Raw genomic sequence first — 14,047 nt, forward strand, 5'->3', positions numbered from 1 at the left:
AACAATACAAATGTATAAAATGAGTAATTGTATCAAACAGAAAGTGCAAACTGCAAAATAACTACTTTTGTTATTTGTTTTTAAATAGATTTAAGAGAAAAAGAACAACTGTAAAGAATCAATAATGATTCTATAACAACTTTAATAACTTTTTAAATTACAAAAAGTACCTCAAATATTTAAATACCAATAAATATAAATAAAGCAATACACAATATAAAAGTAAACTGAAAGAGAATAATGTGCAAACTGCAAAAAAACAACTTGTTATATGCTTTTAAATAGATTTAAGAGCAAAAAAACACTACTATAAACAATCAACAATAAACATTTTCAACCAATTCCTGGTATCTCTTCTGGGCTGGCATGTTTTAGTCCCCCAGATTAAAGTGCAAGAATGTGAGCATGTTCACTTTTTCTGGCTTGAGCTTTGAACGCTGAGGTGAGAGAATGTGTCCACTGGCACTAAATACCCTCTCTGAAGGAACACTTGTTGCAGGAATGCAGAGAAACTTCTCAGCCACTGTAGCAAGATGAGGTAGTTCTTCAGCATGCAAACTCCACCACTGCAATGGATCTGCCTCTGATTTTATTAGTGGCCCAGAAAGATACACTTTTATCTCAGCTTCAGTCTTTGACTTAATGCTCAGGTTGCCTTCACCCTCCTGCTCCTCTGCCCTCTGCTGCCTTGTGGAGGTGATTTTGTTGAGCAGGGTGGCCAAACTTTGTTTTTCAGAGGTGGGTGGGGGGGTTGTGCTGCTTTGCTCCGTATGGGAAGCTCCCTCACTCGTTGTCATCTCTGACAGTTTTGAGGCTTCCTCAATGCAGCAGTTGACCGTGACATTAAGGTCATCAGAAAAGCTGCCCTTAAACCGGGGATCAACAAAGCTTGTCAAGTCCATCACCTTCTTTGCTTCAGGAGTGTACCTGGACTCAAGATCTGACTTCATTACCCTCTTCAGGTCTTTGGTGAGGGCACTGTCTTCATTTTTTACCTCGAGAATATCTGAGATTATGTGACTCAGCACCGGCCTCTGGGCTGACAGACTTACTCTGCTCTCTGAAGCCAAAGCATCAGTAAAAGCACTGAGTGGTTGAAGGATTTGCAAGACTTGCTCAATGACTGCAATATCTGCATCCTTTGGCATCAAATGCCATGCCCCTCTCTCAGTTGCCAGAACAGCAGAGACTGCCTGCTGTTGTTCAATAAACCTCTGCAGCATTTTCTGTGTCGATCCCCATCTAGTGACTACATCATGGATGAGCGACTTCTGAGGGACCCTTAAGGCCTCTTGTTTATTTCTGAGCTCTCTTCTTCTCTTCCAGCTTCTTGAAAATCCCTGCACCAAATGTCGACAGCTTCGGACAGCTGTGTCCACCCTCTGATTTTTCAGAGCTTTAGAAATGGCCAGATTCAAGTTGTGGCCAAAACACCCAAGCCACTGGCTGGGGAAGGTGGTGTCACCCTGGAATGCCTTTTTCATGTTTGTAGCATTATCAGTTGCAATACTGACAAGACGCTCTTTGTTGATGCCCCACTCCTGCAACATGTTATCAAAAAATTCCCTGATATTTTCAGCAGTGTGGTCTTCTGGAAAGAATTGTGTTTCCAGGCAGTTTGATTGAAGTTTCCAATCTGTGAGGTAGTGAATGGTGAAGCTGATGTATGGATGACCACTTCCTCCACTGCTGGTCCATAGGTCAGTAGTTGCTGCATACCATTTTCCCTGGGCTATTCGCTTGCCAACATCCTCTTTTAGACTGTTGTACATTTTGGGTAATTCTGTCTTAGAGAAAAACTTCTGTGAGGGAACTTTGTAAAGTGGAACTGTCGTCTTCATCAGTTTCTGAAATCCTGGTTTTGCTACTGTGTGAATTGGCATCATGTCCTTAGCAATACAATATGCTATGGCATGATTGATTTCCTTGGATCGATGAGATGAGGGTGCATATGAAGCCTGATGCTGGAATGCCTCTTTGACTGTTGGCTGAACGATGGCTTCAGCTGAAGATGAACCAGTACTGCTAGATGCATGGCTACTCTGTAAAATAGGGAAGACAAATATTACTTCATACCTTTGAAAATGTAAATAAAAGATGCTGTTCAGACAGAGAATACAGCCAAAGTAATGCTAACTGGAAATTTGTGTTTTTTTGTTTGTTAGATTAAACATAACGGTAACACTTTACAATAAGGTTCATTAGTTAAAATTTGTTAACTACATTAGTTAACATGAACTAATAATGAACTGCATTTTAAAGCATTTATTTATCTTTGTTAATGTTAATTTCAACATTTACTAATATTTTATTCAAATCTTGTTAACATTAGTTAATGCACTGGGAACTAACATGAACAAAACATGAATAGCTGTATTTTTATTAACTAATGTTAACAAACATGAACTAATGCTGAACAGAGGTGTTGCTCATGGTTAGTTCATGTTAACTAATGCATTTACTAATGTTAACTAAATACAACCCTATTGTAAAGTGTTACCAATATAACCCACGTTCCAACTTCCAACTAAATACATCTGTCATTCCATACTAGATTTTAGTAATGGAAAACATGATGAGCTAAAGTTTTCCACTTTACTTATACTTTAATTGTTAGTCTCTTGCAGTACAATAGTGTGTAATCAACACCACAATTACATAGCCAAATACACATATAACATGTAACATTTAAATCATATTGACAACTTGCTTTTAGCTGATTATTGTATTTTTGTTGTTAAAATACGAGACGCAAACTTTAGCGTAAGTTAGCTAGTGGAGCTCTTAAACTACATGGATGCAAGATTATGCAGCAAATGGAAATAAATTAACGTAATTTTGCCATCCTGTCTTTCAAATCGTTCTTTTTATGTGGCATTCAACATGAGAAATAAAGTTTCTTACCTTGATCTCCCTGAATTGCACTGGATGGTTGTCACGGAGATGAGCGAACATGTTAGACGTGTTCCCGTGTTTCGCAGCCACTTTCCGTCCTCATGTCTTACACAAAGGGAAACTATCTTCAATCAGCAATCCCTCTGCATTTTTTTGGAACCCAAAATATTTCCAAACCTCTGACTTTACCCTTTTAGAAGGGGGATAAATCGGCAGCGTTCCTCCTTCCGCCATGCTTCTTCTCCATGTGAGGTGAGCGATTGTTTACATCAGAGTGCGCATGCGTGTTTTGCGCAGCATATACGCAGTGTTTAAGCGGTTGATGGAAAATAAGCGAATGCACGTTCTAAAAATCTAAATTCGGATCTATTATTATTCACGGTATTTTGAAGTGCCCACGATAACAATATTGTGCATATTCATTACCGCGATTTATCGCATTACCGAAAACCGGCACATGTCTAGTTGAACAGCAGTGAAGCGATGACAGGCTGTGGAAAGTGAACATTGAACAGTGAATGTGACATGTGGTGGCCAAATATGGTAACCCATAGCCTACTCAGAATTTGTCATCTAGATTTAAGCCATCCAAGTTAGTGCACACACACATTAGGAGCAGTGAGCAGTGAACACACACACATAAGGAGTAGTGGGCAGCCATTTTGTTGGGAGGGATTAGGTGCCTTGCTCATGGGCTCCTCAGTCATTTCCTGGCATTATTTATAATCAAACCCGCAATCTTCGGGTTATCAGTTTGACTCTCTAATCACATTAGGCCACGAATAATGGTTAGAGTAATTAGAGACCACGACTGGCAGTGTGGATCTGATTGTAATGGGCTAGTTGAGTCAGAGAGAACTCCAGGAACAGCGGTTGAAGCAAGTAATCCAAACATGAACGAGTGGCAAACACACAGGAACAGAAACTAGAACAAGGGACGGAAAAGACACGGCAGACATGAGCCACAACGATCTGACAAAGAATGACAAAAAAAAGGAAGTTATAGGGAGAGCTAAATGAGTTGCCCAGCAACGCTGACAGCCAACCAGCCCAAAGACAGAAATTATATATACCACTGATCTATATAAATGACTGGATGGCTCACCGGATGTGTTCGAGCAGCCATCTTACGATTCCATACCAACAGAGGGCAACATTGTCTTACAAAATATGTATATAATACATGTAAGTGTGGATGAGACTTTTAGTTCTTTGAACGTTCTGAAACAAGTAATAGGCCTCTTTTAAAGAAACATAGGCTGTCCAAATAAAACATTTCAGAAAAATGTTCCATGAACAATGTATGAATAACATTTTTGTGCTAACGTTGTGAGAACATTATTAATGACCTGATAACTCATACTGAACGTTCTACGTTAGCCAAAGTTTTGAGAATGTTCCCTTTGCTGGCTAACTGGCATGCAACCAAGGTTTGAAATCATGGATAAGTGATTTTAAAGGCAATCATGAGCAATATTAATCAGAAATCATGACACACGACTGAAAATAGGCAAATATTTCTTTAAAATGTTTGACTGTTCTTAGCGTAGCGCTATAGCTTTAGGATTTAGAATCATTGTAAAGAAATGTTATCGTGACACTGATCATATGAACTCCTCTGTGCAAAAAGGACTGATTTATTTGTTCTGGTTAAAGCAAGATGCTTTTTAGGACACTTTTTGGGAATGTATAGGTAGGGGTCAATTGGGTGATTGGGACACTTTTTGCCATTGAGATGCAGATGACTTGGAAAAAGTCCCAGAAAAGTGTCCCAATCACCCTGAATTCACCCCTACTGGCTATATTATTGTTGTCTGTGAGATGTGAGGGGAAAAACTCGTTATGTCCTCGCCATCCCATACTACTTACTATTAAACCAATGCTAATTTGTTCCATGAATGTGTGATTTTGCTGAAAACAAGTAGAAATGTCTGCTGTCATTTCAGTTGATCATGTCATGGAAGCTGAGCGTGTTTTTGAACTTCACGTAAATGCCCAGCAGATGGTGCTGCAAAAATCCAAATGAATAATCCACACCTGTGATCTATTGCACAAAGCTGGTTTCAGTTGCTACCCATGTAAGTTCGAGATTAGTTTGAGCAAACTCTGTTTTTTTCGGGCTCAAGAAGGTGGATTTTAGTGTTCATCACCATGGTAACTTACACTACACGGCTAACCTGCTCTGGAGCAGGTTTTATTCTTGGTTAGAGATCACAAACCCAAACTGGACCAATCAGCTCTGTAGACAGTGGTACTGTTGGACTGTTTTGACCCTAAAGTGTTACCGTACCAGGAGTAAATATCGCGAGAAGGCGGTGGGTGAAAAGGACGTATGTGAAGATATGTGGGGACTTCTGAGAAGTCCCTCTTGTCTTCGACGAAAATGTGGCAGAGCATTGGCGCAAATTTGAACCAGAAAACGATATCTTCATTGCCGCCGCACACAGTGATAAACCTTCCCGAACCAGAGCTTATATACTCCTTAACCTCGCAGGACCCAAGGCTATAGAGAGGGAGCGGTCATTCACCTATGCGCCCGCCGTATTAGGAGCAGATGATAACATTGTTAATCCAGCGGAATCCAGAGAGGACCCCGAGTGTCTTAAAAGGAAGTTCAAAGAAATATGCAACCCTGAAACAAACGTGATAATGGAGAGGCACAATTTCAATACCAGACATCAAAAACCTGGCGAAACGATCGAGGCATATGTGAGTACACTGAGAAATCAGGCTAAAAACTGCAATTTTGGTGAATTGGAAAATGAACTAATAAGAGACAGACTGGTCTGTGGAATAAGTAGCGACAGTGTCAGACGCACACTGCTAAAAGAGACTGACCTAACACTGTCCAAAGCAGTACGCATTTGCCAAATCAGCGAACTCACAGAAAAACATAGCAAAACGCTCTCCACACCAAAAACTGCGTTAACCACCAGTGTGGATGCTGTACAAATAAAACATAAAAAAGTCTACAGCAAAATTAAGCGCACTATGAAAGAAAGTTCACCATCAATCTCCGGCTGCCGGAATTGCGGGGGAACCCATCAGGCAAAACGTGACCAGTGTCCAGCTTTTGGCCAACAGTGCCACAACTGCGGGAAGCAGAACCACTTCAATGGCCAGTGCAGGTCCGCCAAGTCAAGCAGACCGAACAGACAGGTAAACCAGCTATATGCCGAAACAGACTCTGGCAGTGACAGTGAAGACACATTCACCATTGAAGGCTTGTCTTTGCATGATGATGGAGGGGAAACTGACAAAGAAAGACATTGTTTTGTGATTGTTAATGACAAACAACTAAATCTGAAAGTGGACACAGGGGCGAAATGTAACATTATGTCCTTACACACATACAAACTTTTCAGACACGCTGAAGAACTGCACATGCCAACTAAAAAAATCAATCTTGTTGCATTTGGCGGATCTATGATTAGACCAATTGGCACAGTGACACTATCATGCAGGCTAAATGGACAGCAGTACAACCTGCAGTTTCAGGTGGTGAAAGAAAATGTTCACTCCATTCTTGGGCTACAGGACAGCCTAGAGATGAAACTGGTCACCTTCAGCAGTAAAGTGTTCCACTTAGACTGTGTAAAAGATCACATCATGTCACAGAAAATGTTTCAGGAATATGCAGACCTGTTCAAAGATGAAGTCGGTGACTTACCTGTAACATACTCAATGAAAGTAGACCCAGAAATAACACCGGTCGTCAGCCCTCCACGTCGCATCCCAGCGGCCATGCAAAAAAAAGTGGAACAAGAGCTCCAAAGAATGCAAACTCTGGGAGTAATTGAACCTGTGGATGAGCCCACAGAATGGGTTTCAAATATGCTGGCCACACATAAGAAAGAGACAGGTGATGTGCGCATCTGTATAGACCCCAGAAACCTAAACAAGGCCCTCATGCGTCCCCACCATCCTATGCGCACGGTGGAGGAAGTTGCCGCCCAGATGTCAGGTGCCACTATCTTTTCCGTCCTTGACGCCAAGAGCTCCTTCTGGCAAGTCAGACTGGATGATGCCTCATCTCTCCGTACAATTTTCTCCGTCCGATTTAAGTTCCTAAAGATGCTGTTCGGAATTTGCACAGCCTCAGAGGTGTTCCAAAGAGCCATGGAACAAATCTTCGCAGGATATCCATGTGGTATAATCGTGGACGACATTATAATCGGTGGCAAAGATCCTGATGAGTATGAAAGAAACCTGAAAATGGTACTGGATCGTGCCAGAAAGATAAAACTGAGACTGAATCCAAGCAAATGCAAGTTCGTACTCAATGAGGTGAGCTATGTTGGGCACATATTCACAGATAAAGGACTAAAAGCAGACCTTAAAAAAATTAAAGCAATCAGTGAAATACTACCCCCTGAGGACAAGCCAGCTCTTCAGCGCTTTTTAGGAATGGTAAACTACTTACACCATCCCAGCACGCCTGCAACGCATGATGCTACAGTTGCAAAAATTCGACCTGACTCTCACCTATAAAAAAGGAAAGCACCTCTACTTAGCCGACACCCTTTCCCGGGCACCAAGATGCAACGTCAGCCCCCAGAGGTCAGAACGGCCAGAGTTTGAGGTGATGACAGTCCAACTGATATCTCCACGGCGCCTTGAAGAGCTCCGTCAATACACTGCTGCAGACACAGTGTTGCAGAAACTCACCTATTTCATTCAACGGGGATGGCCAAGACGTCCATGCAGCGTACCCACAGAGGTGAGACCATTCTTCAGTTTCCGCGATGAACTTACCGTCGAAGACAGGGTCATCATGAAAGGAAACAGGGCAGTCGTGCCCATTGCCCTGCACTCTGAATATCTAAAGGTGCTACACCTGGGACACCCAGGAGCTGAATCCACTAAGAGGAGGGCAAGGGAAAGTGTTTTCTGGCCATCAATACATGAGGACATCCAGGCTGTCATAATGGCATGCAGCGTCTGTAACAGCCTGAGGCCCCACCAGCAAAAAGAGCCGCTAAAACTGTACACAGACCCAGACCTGCCCTGGTCACTCGTCGCCACAGACATATTTGAATGGAAGAATCACCATTACTTGGTGGTTGTTGATTCATACTCTGGGTGGTTTGAAATTGACCAACTCAGCAACCTGTCTTCACTGACAGTCATCAATAAGCTAATGCGTCACTTCTCAGTCCACGGCATACCACAGAAGTTGTACTCAGACAATGGTACCCAATATACTAGCCAGGCTTTCCATGACTTTGCCCGATCTTGGGATTTCCGGCATGTAACAAGCAGTCCTGAGTATCCTCAGTCCAATGGCCTCAGTGAGAGGGCTGTAAGGAGTGCAAATAAACTGTTAGAGACCACAGAGAGAGACGGAACAGATTTTTACCTGAATCTGCTTGGCCTACGAAACACACCCCGAGACAACACCCTTGGTTCACCTGCACAGAGGCTGTTGTCCCGTCGCACTCAAACCATTTTGCCCGTCTGCAAGCAATTGCTGAAACCAGCTGCAAAAAACCCGTCCAGCATCAAGGCACAATTAACAAAGAAGCGGCGGGCACAAAAACATTACTATGACAAGACCAGAAAACCACTACGCCCTCTGGCACCAAATCAGGTGGTAAGACTCCAAACACAAAAAGGACATGACAAAGTGGGAATCGTAAAGCGAAGGTGTGATGAGCCACACTCATATGTGGTGGAGTCCGAAGGGTAGGAATACAGGCGTAACCGACGCCACATCCTGCCACTGATGGAGCCACAACCTCCAAAGAGCACCACATACACTGACGAATTGAACACAACAGGATACACAATTGATGCAGACATGGACAAAATACAAGGGATTGGTAAAGCTGAACAAACACCCCCAGAACAATCACACAGACAATCAAGTCCAGAAAAGTCTCCCATCAGTGTACCCCAGCAAAACGTGGTACCACAGGCAAAGAAACCAGTTCAAGCCGTCACTTCCATGTATATCACTAGATCCGGCAGAGTCTCTAGGCCAAATACAAAATACATGAACTGAACTTGCAGCTCAAGTCTAATGAATCCAAAAGGTTAATAATAATAATAATAATAATAATAATAATAATAATAATAATAATAATAATACTGTGTTCTTTAGGATCTGCATAATGTTTCAGTTTCTTGACAATCCATTTAGTTGTGGGACGCCCACAGAGTTCAGTTTGCTAGGTCCTATTTGCAAATGTATTATAAAACTGTTGTTAGTGCAGAAATATGTAATTTTAAGTTTCTCATGTTCAGGAGCCACAGCTAAAGAAAGGGGATGTAGACAGTGGTACTGTTGGACTGTTTTGGGTGAAAAGGACGTATGTGAAGATATATGGGGACTTGTGAGAACTGAATGACCCTGTTATGGTGGACGTTAATAAAGATGAATCAAACTTTCATTCTTCTACATTATTGAAACAAACTACAAGCTGCAAGTAAAGATGCAATAAAGCCACAACCCCTGTATCTCTCGTTCCAAATTAAAGCAGTTTATAGTGAACAAACTGCTCATCTTTTGCTTTGTGCTAATTATTTATTATATTTATATTATATGAATTATAATTACTTTTAATGTGTATTCATTTGAGCTCTTTGGGAACCCATAATTATTAGGCATATTTCTTTGATTCAAATCATGCATTGATATTGTCAGATATTTTATTAGCTGCCTTCTCAAACTTTCGCTGCAACAGCAGTGTTTATTCCTGCTTTGTAAACGCATATAATATCATGATCATTTTCTTCAGAAGAGAAGTAAATTGCACCGTCTCTTTTGCGAGAAGTGAATCAAACGGACACTGTGATTGGCTGTTTGCCGCACGTGTCACACTTTCAGGTGCATGCGCTTCAGAGTTAATCGCAAACTCTGGATTAAACCTGAGTTGACAGAAAACTTTGAGAGACCGTTGAACTTGATTTAAACCAGGTTTGTCAACTCTAAACCTACTCTGAAACTCAGATTTTGTTCAGCTAGCTTCGGGCAACAGGCCTTTGGTGTTTATATTATTTTGTTGTTGATGATATCGAACTGCTAAAACAGAACTAAAAATGTTGCGTCCCAATTCGCCTAAATTACTTATACCACAACCTAAAAGTAACACGTTGATCTGCCATCTGTGGCTCTTTATTGCAGTTTAAATATAATGATGCATTTAAAAGTTAATGACCATAGGCTATCAGTACAAAAGTTCACAATGCTGCTGCTGCAAGTGATACCATTGAATAAATATATTTTAGTCAGACTAAATACTGATAATTCACTCAAACACCTTTATCTAAACCTCTCTATTTATCCGTCAGACTCGCACATCCGTCATGTTTGTAGTTTTAGTTTAACACTTTTAACCGCATTTGTAGTTTTAATCGAATCAACTAGCAATGGGTTGAGGGCAATATCGAGTGCAGACCATCCGGGTATCTTTGGAATACTCTTTTCAACATACTACAATTTGGGACACACTAATTCTATTTTTGAATACTATTTAGAACGGATTGTAGCCTATGCGAGTTGGGACGCATAGTCTCATCTACACTTAAATGTACACATTCTGTTGAATGATATCATTTCATTTCGGGTGTCATAAAAGATGATGCACATTAACGACCAGCAGATGAATAATAATAATAATAATAATAATACATTTTATTTGTAACACACTTTATATTAAACAAAATCTCAAAGTGCTACAGATTTAAAACAATCAAAAAAATATAAATAAAACTGAAAAATGAAGAAGTAACAAATCAATCAAAAGCTCTGCTAAAAAAGATGGGTTTTAAGACCACGTTTAAAAGCATCTAGTCTGTGGGGTCTGCAAGTGTTCAGGGAGAGCATTCCACAGACTGGGGGCTGCTGAGCAGAAGGCCCGATCTCCCGTAGTACGGAGTTTGGTCGTGGGAGTTTTGAGAGGAAAAGTTTAAACAGAACGGAGGTTTTGTGTGGATGTTTGTGTGGTGAGGAGTTCCTTGAGATAGGGGGGTGCGTCACCATGGATGCACTGGTGAGTAAGGAGGGAGATCTTATACTCAATCCTGAGTGAGAAAGGAAGCCAGTGGAGTGATTTAAGAATGGGGGTGATATGGTAGTATTTGCGCACCCTCATCAGGATCCTAGCAGTGCTTTTCTGAATATACTGTAGCTTCTAGAGATTTTTGCCAGGGATCCTGATAAGGAGCTCATTGCAGTAGTCCAGCCTGGAGGCGACAAAGGCGTGGACAAGCTTCTCCGCATCTGCCAGTGTTAGTATGGGACGAAGTTTGGCAATGTTTCTGAGGTGGAAGAAGGAGGTCTTACACAGATGTTTGATGTGAGCTTCAAAAGTAAGTTGCGATTCCATTCTGACCCTCAGGTTGGTGACTGATGTAGAAAGTGGAATTTCCTGATCAGAGAAAGCAATGCTGGTGATAACGGAATTCCGGACCTGAAGTGGAGTGCCGACTAGGATTGCTTCAAGTCTTGGAGCTGTTTAGCTGCAGAAAGTTTTGCTTCATCCACGCCTTTATCTCATCCAGGCAAGTGATCAAAGTGGATGGAGTGAGGTCAGCACAGTAGTGTTAATTTTGTCACCTATTTTTAATTTAGTCTTAGTCTTAGTCTTGTGCCAAATGTCCTTGTTAGTTTTAGTCATATTTAGTCATTCACATATCTTTTTTTGTTAGTCAAGTTTTAGTCGACTAAAAGTCTTGTCATTTTAGTCTAGTTTTAGTCAAAAGACAACTCAAGGTATCTTAGTCAAGTTTTAGTCGACCAAAAGTCTAGTCATTTTAGTCTAGCTTTAGTCAAAGGAAAACTCAATATATTTTGTGGCAAAATAAGTTACATAAAATATATATAACCTGCATAATGTGCAACAACACCATAGCTAACTGGTTGATTTACAGCATAGATGCCTAAAATCAGCATTAGCTCATGAGACGATGGGCACAAATATTGATTTCGATCTTGATTCAGTATGAATTCATATGTATATAGCCTACTGTACATATAAGGAACAATACGTTTTTTACACTTTTTTTGGGGTTATATTATATTTGCTTGCATTCTTTACTATTCACTATTATTAACATTTCAAAATTTCACAAATAAGTAAGCAGTTATGATCTGCAATACTTTTTTGAGCAACTAGACTACATGTGTATTATTAAAGAGCCATACAGGCACCCAGTGGGTAATGGCATTACAAGTGAATTTTTGTATTTTTCCAGCCACAAAATGGCTCTAATTTACCTCTTTGCAGTGGAATTCTCCATTTTAACCTTAATTAACACACTAATTGTAATATAAATAATAAAAATATTAGAAGAAAAATATTTTAAGTGGTCATTAATGGACCATAAGTATTGCACAAATAGTATTTAGTACCAAAAGATCTCCTCAAAATATTCAATAAATATTATTGAATTAAAATATAGGCTATTTATTTTTAAAATAGTTAAGGTGTATGGTTACATTTGACCACCAATGAGTATAAGTGTGACTTAATTAGTAAGGAATACCTGAGGGTTAAATACAAGAAAAACATTAATATTAATGTTAACAATGTTGCATCTCTACCACTCTCCCTAATAAAATGATACTGTAAATGTGGCTGACGCACACTATGCTGTACGGTTTACCAAAAATTGCTGCAAACACCTGTATAGTGAAGCTGTTGTGTAACTTGCGTGGCTTAAGCCATTCACATACACTGACACAGCGCTAGAAGTGTTGAGCGCTCCGGGAACCACGTGACCACGCGTGCCCCCCGAGATGACAGGAGGAGTATGAGAGACATGTAACCTACTCGAGCAACAGCGGGAACTCTTTCGGAATATTTTGAACAGCTGAATATTCATCTCATGATGAAAAAGTAGAGACAATTGTAGACGAAAATGAAGAGAGATTTTATCTTAGTTTTTATTTTATGCGAAACATTTTAGTCTCGTCCTTTTTCGTCAACAATAATGCATGTTAATTTAGTCTTAGTCAGTGTTTTTGGACATTGGTGCAGTCTCGTCATCGTCTCGTCTTCGTCATGGAAAAAAAGGTCGTTAACGAACATATTTAGTCTCGTCTCGTCTGACGAAATTAACACTACAGCACAGGGGGAAGAATTTGTCCTAAGGTAAAGTTGACACGGCCAAGGGGGAGCATGTAGAGAATGAACAGGGTGGGGCTGAGCACTGAGCCTTGAGGGACACCGCAGGTGACGTTGTGTGACAGGGATGTAGCTTCTCCCAATGCAACATATTCAGTTCTCCCAGTAAGATAAGATGAGAACCAGTTGTGGGCAGAGTCAGAGAGACCGATGGTGGAATGTAAACGGTGAAGGAGGATGTTATGATCAACAGTATCGAAAGTGCAGCAACAACTTTTTCCAGCACCTTAGAGATGTATGGAAGGTTGGAGATGGGTCTGTAGTTGTCAATAACATCTGGGTCTAAAGTGGGTTTTTTTAAGAAGTGGTCTGATGAAAGCAGTTTTTAGTGATGAAGGAACCATGGCCAGCCTGGAGGGAATGATTAATGATATTGGTTAAGTCACAGAGGTTAGATTTTGCCAAGGCTGTGGGAAAAGGATCCAGTGCACAGGGGGATGGTTTCACCTTTCTGATGATGTCCTAGATAGGTGATGATGCTAGATAGGTGAAAGTGGATGTTGTCGACTTTGTTCCTAAAAAAGGTCATGAACTTATTGCACCTCTCTTCTTTGGCTTCTGAAAAAGAGTGGGTTTGCGGTTTGAGGATGATGTGATTTATAGTGGAGAAAAGCTTTTTGGAGTTTCCAGGGTTATTGTTAATGATGCAAGAGTAGAACTGTGACTGAGCATCTCTCAAGGACCTTGCGTAGGCTTTCTGATGCTCTCTATAGGCTAGCCTATGAACAGTGAGTCCTCAAAGCTTGAGACGCCTCTCAAGTACACGCCCAACCGTCTTCATCTTCCGGAGTTTGCAGGTGTACCAGGGGGCTGAGCGCGAGAAGGTGACCATTCTAGTTCTGACAGGGGCGTGAAGATCTAGAATGTTGCTCAGAGATTGGTTGTAGAAGTCAACCCACTCCGTGACTGAGGAGAGATCAGCAGAGGAGAGTTGCTGGAGGTCTATAGTTAAAGTGTCTTGGTTAATCTTTTTTAGGTTCCTGAAGCAAATTTGACGAGTATCTTTGATATGGGAAGAGGGG

The 14,047-nt window shown here is 40.9% G+C and overlaps 2 protein-coding genes across 2 annotated transcripts in view; both read right to left on the reverse strand.

Annotated features, from left to right (window-relative positions):
- LOC307131472 (uncharacterized protein) overlaps nucleotides 1-14,047 on the reverse strand; it is a 67,874-nt gene that overhangs the window by 10,714 nt on the left and 43,113 nt on the right. The window lies entirely within an intron of this gene.
- Nucleotides 372-2,955, reverse strand: LOC307122770 (E3 SUMO-protein ligase ZBED1-like; the record flags this gene model as incomplete). The annotated part of the gene is made up of 2 exons (XM_079810963.1): nucleotides 372-2,042; nucleotides 2,905-2,955. 2 exons carry the CDS (start codon nucleotides 2,953-2,955, stop codon nucleotides 372-374), a joined length of 1,722 nt encoding a protein of 573 aa, XP_079667089.1.

The sequence above is a fragment of the Gobio gobio genome (assembly GCF_949357685.1).
Source record: "Gobio gobio genome assembly, chromosome: 1".
NCBI lineage: Eukaryota > Metazoa > Chordata > Actinopteri > Cypriniformes > Gobionidae > Gobio > Gobio gobio.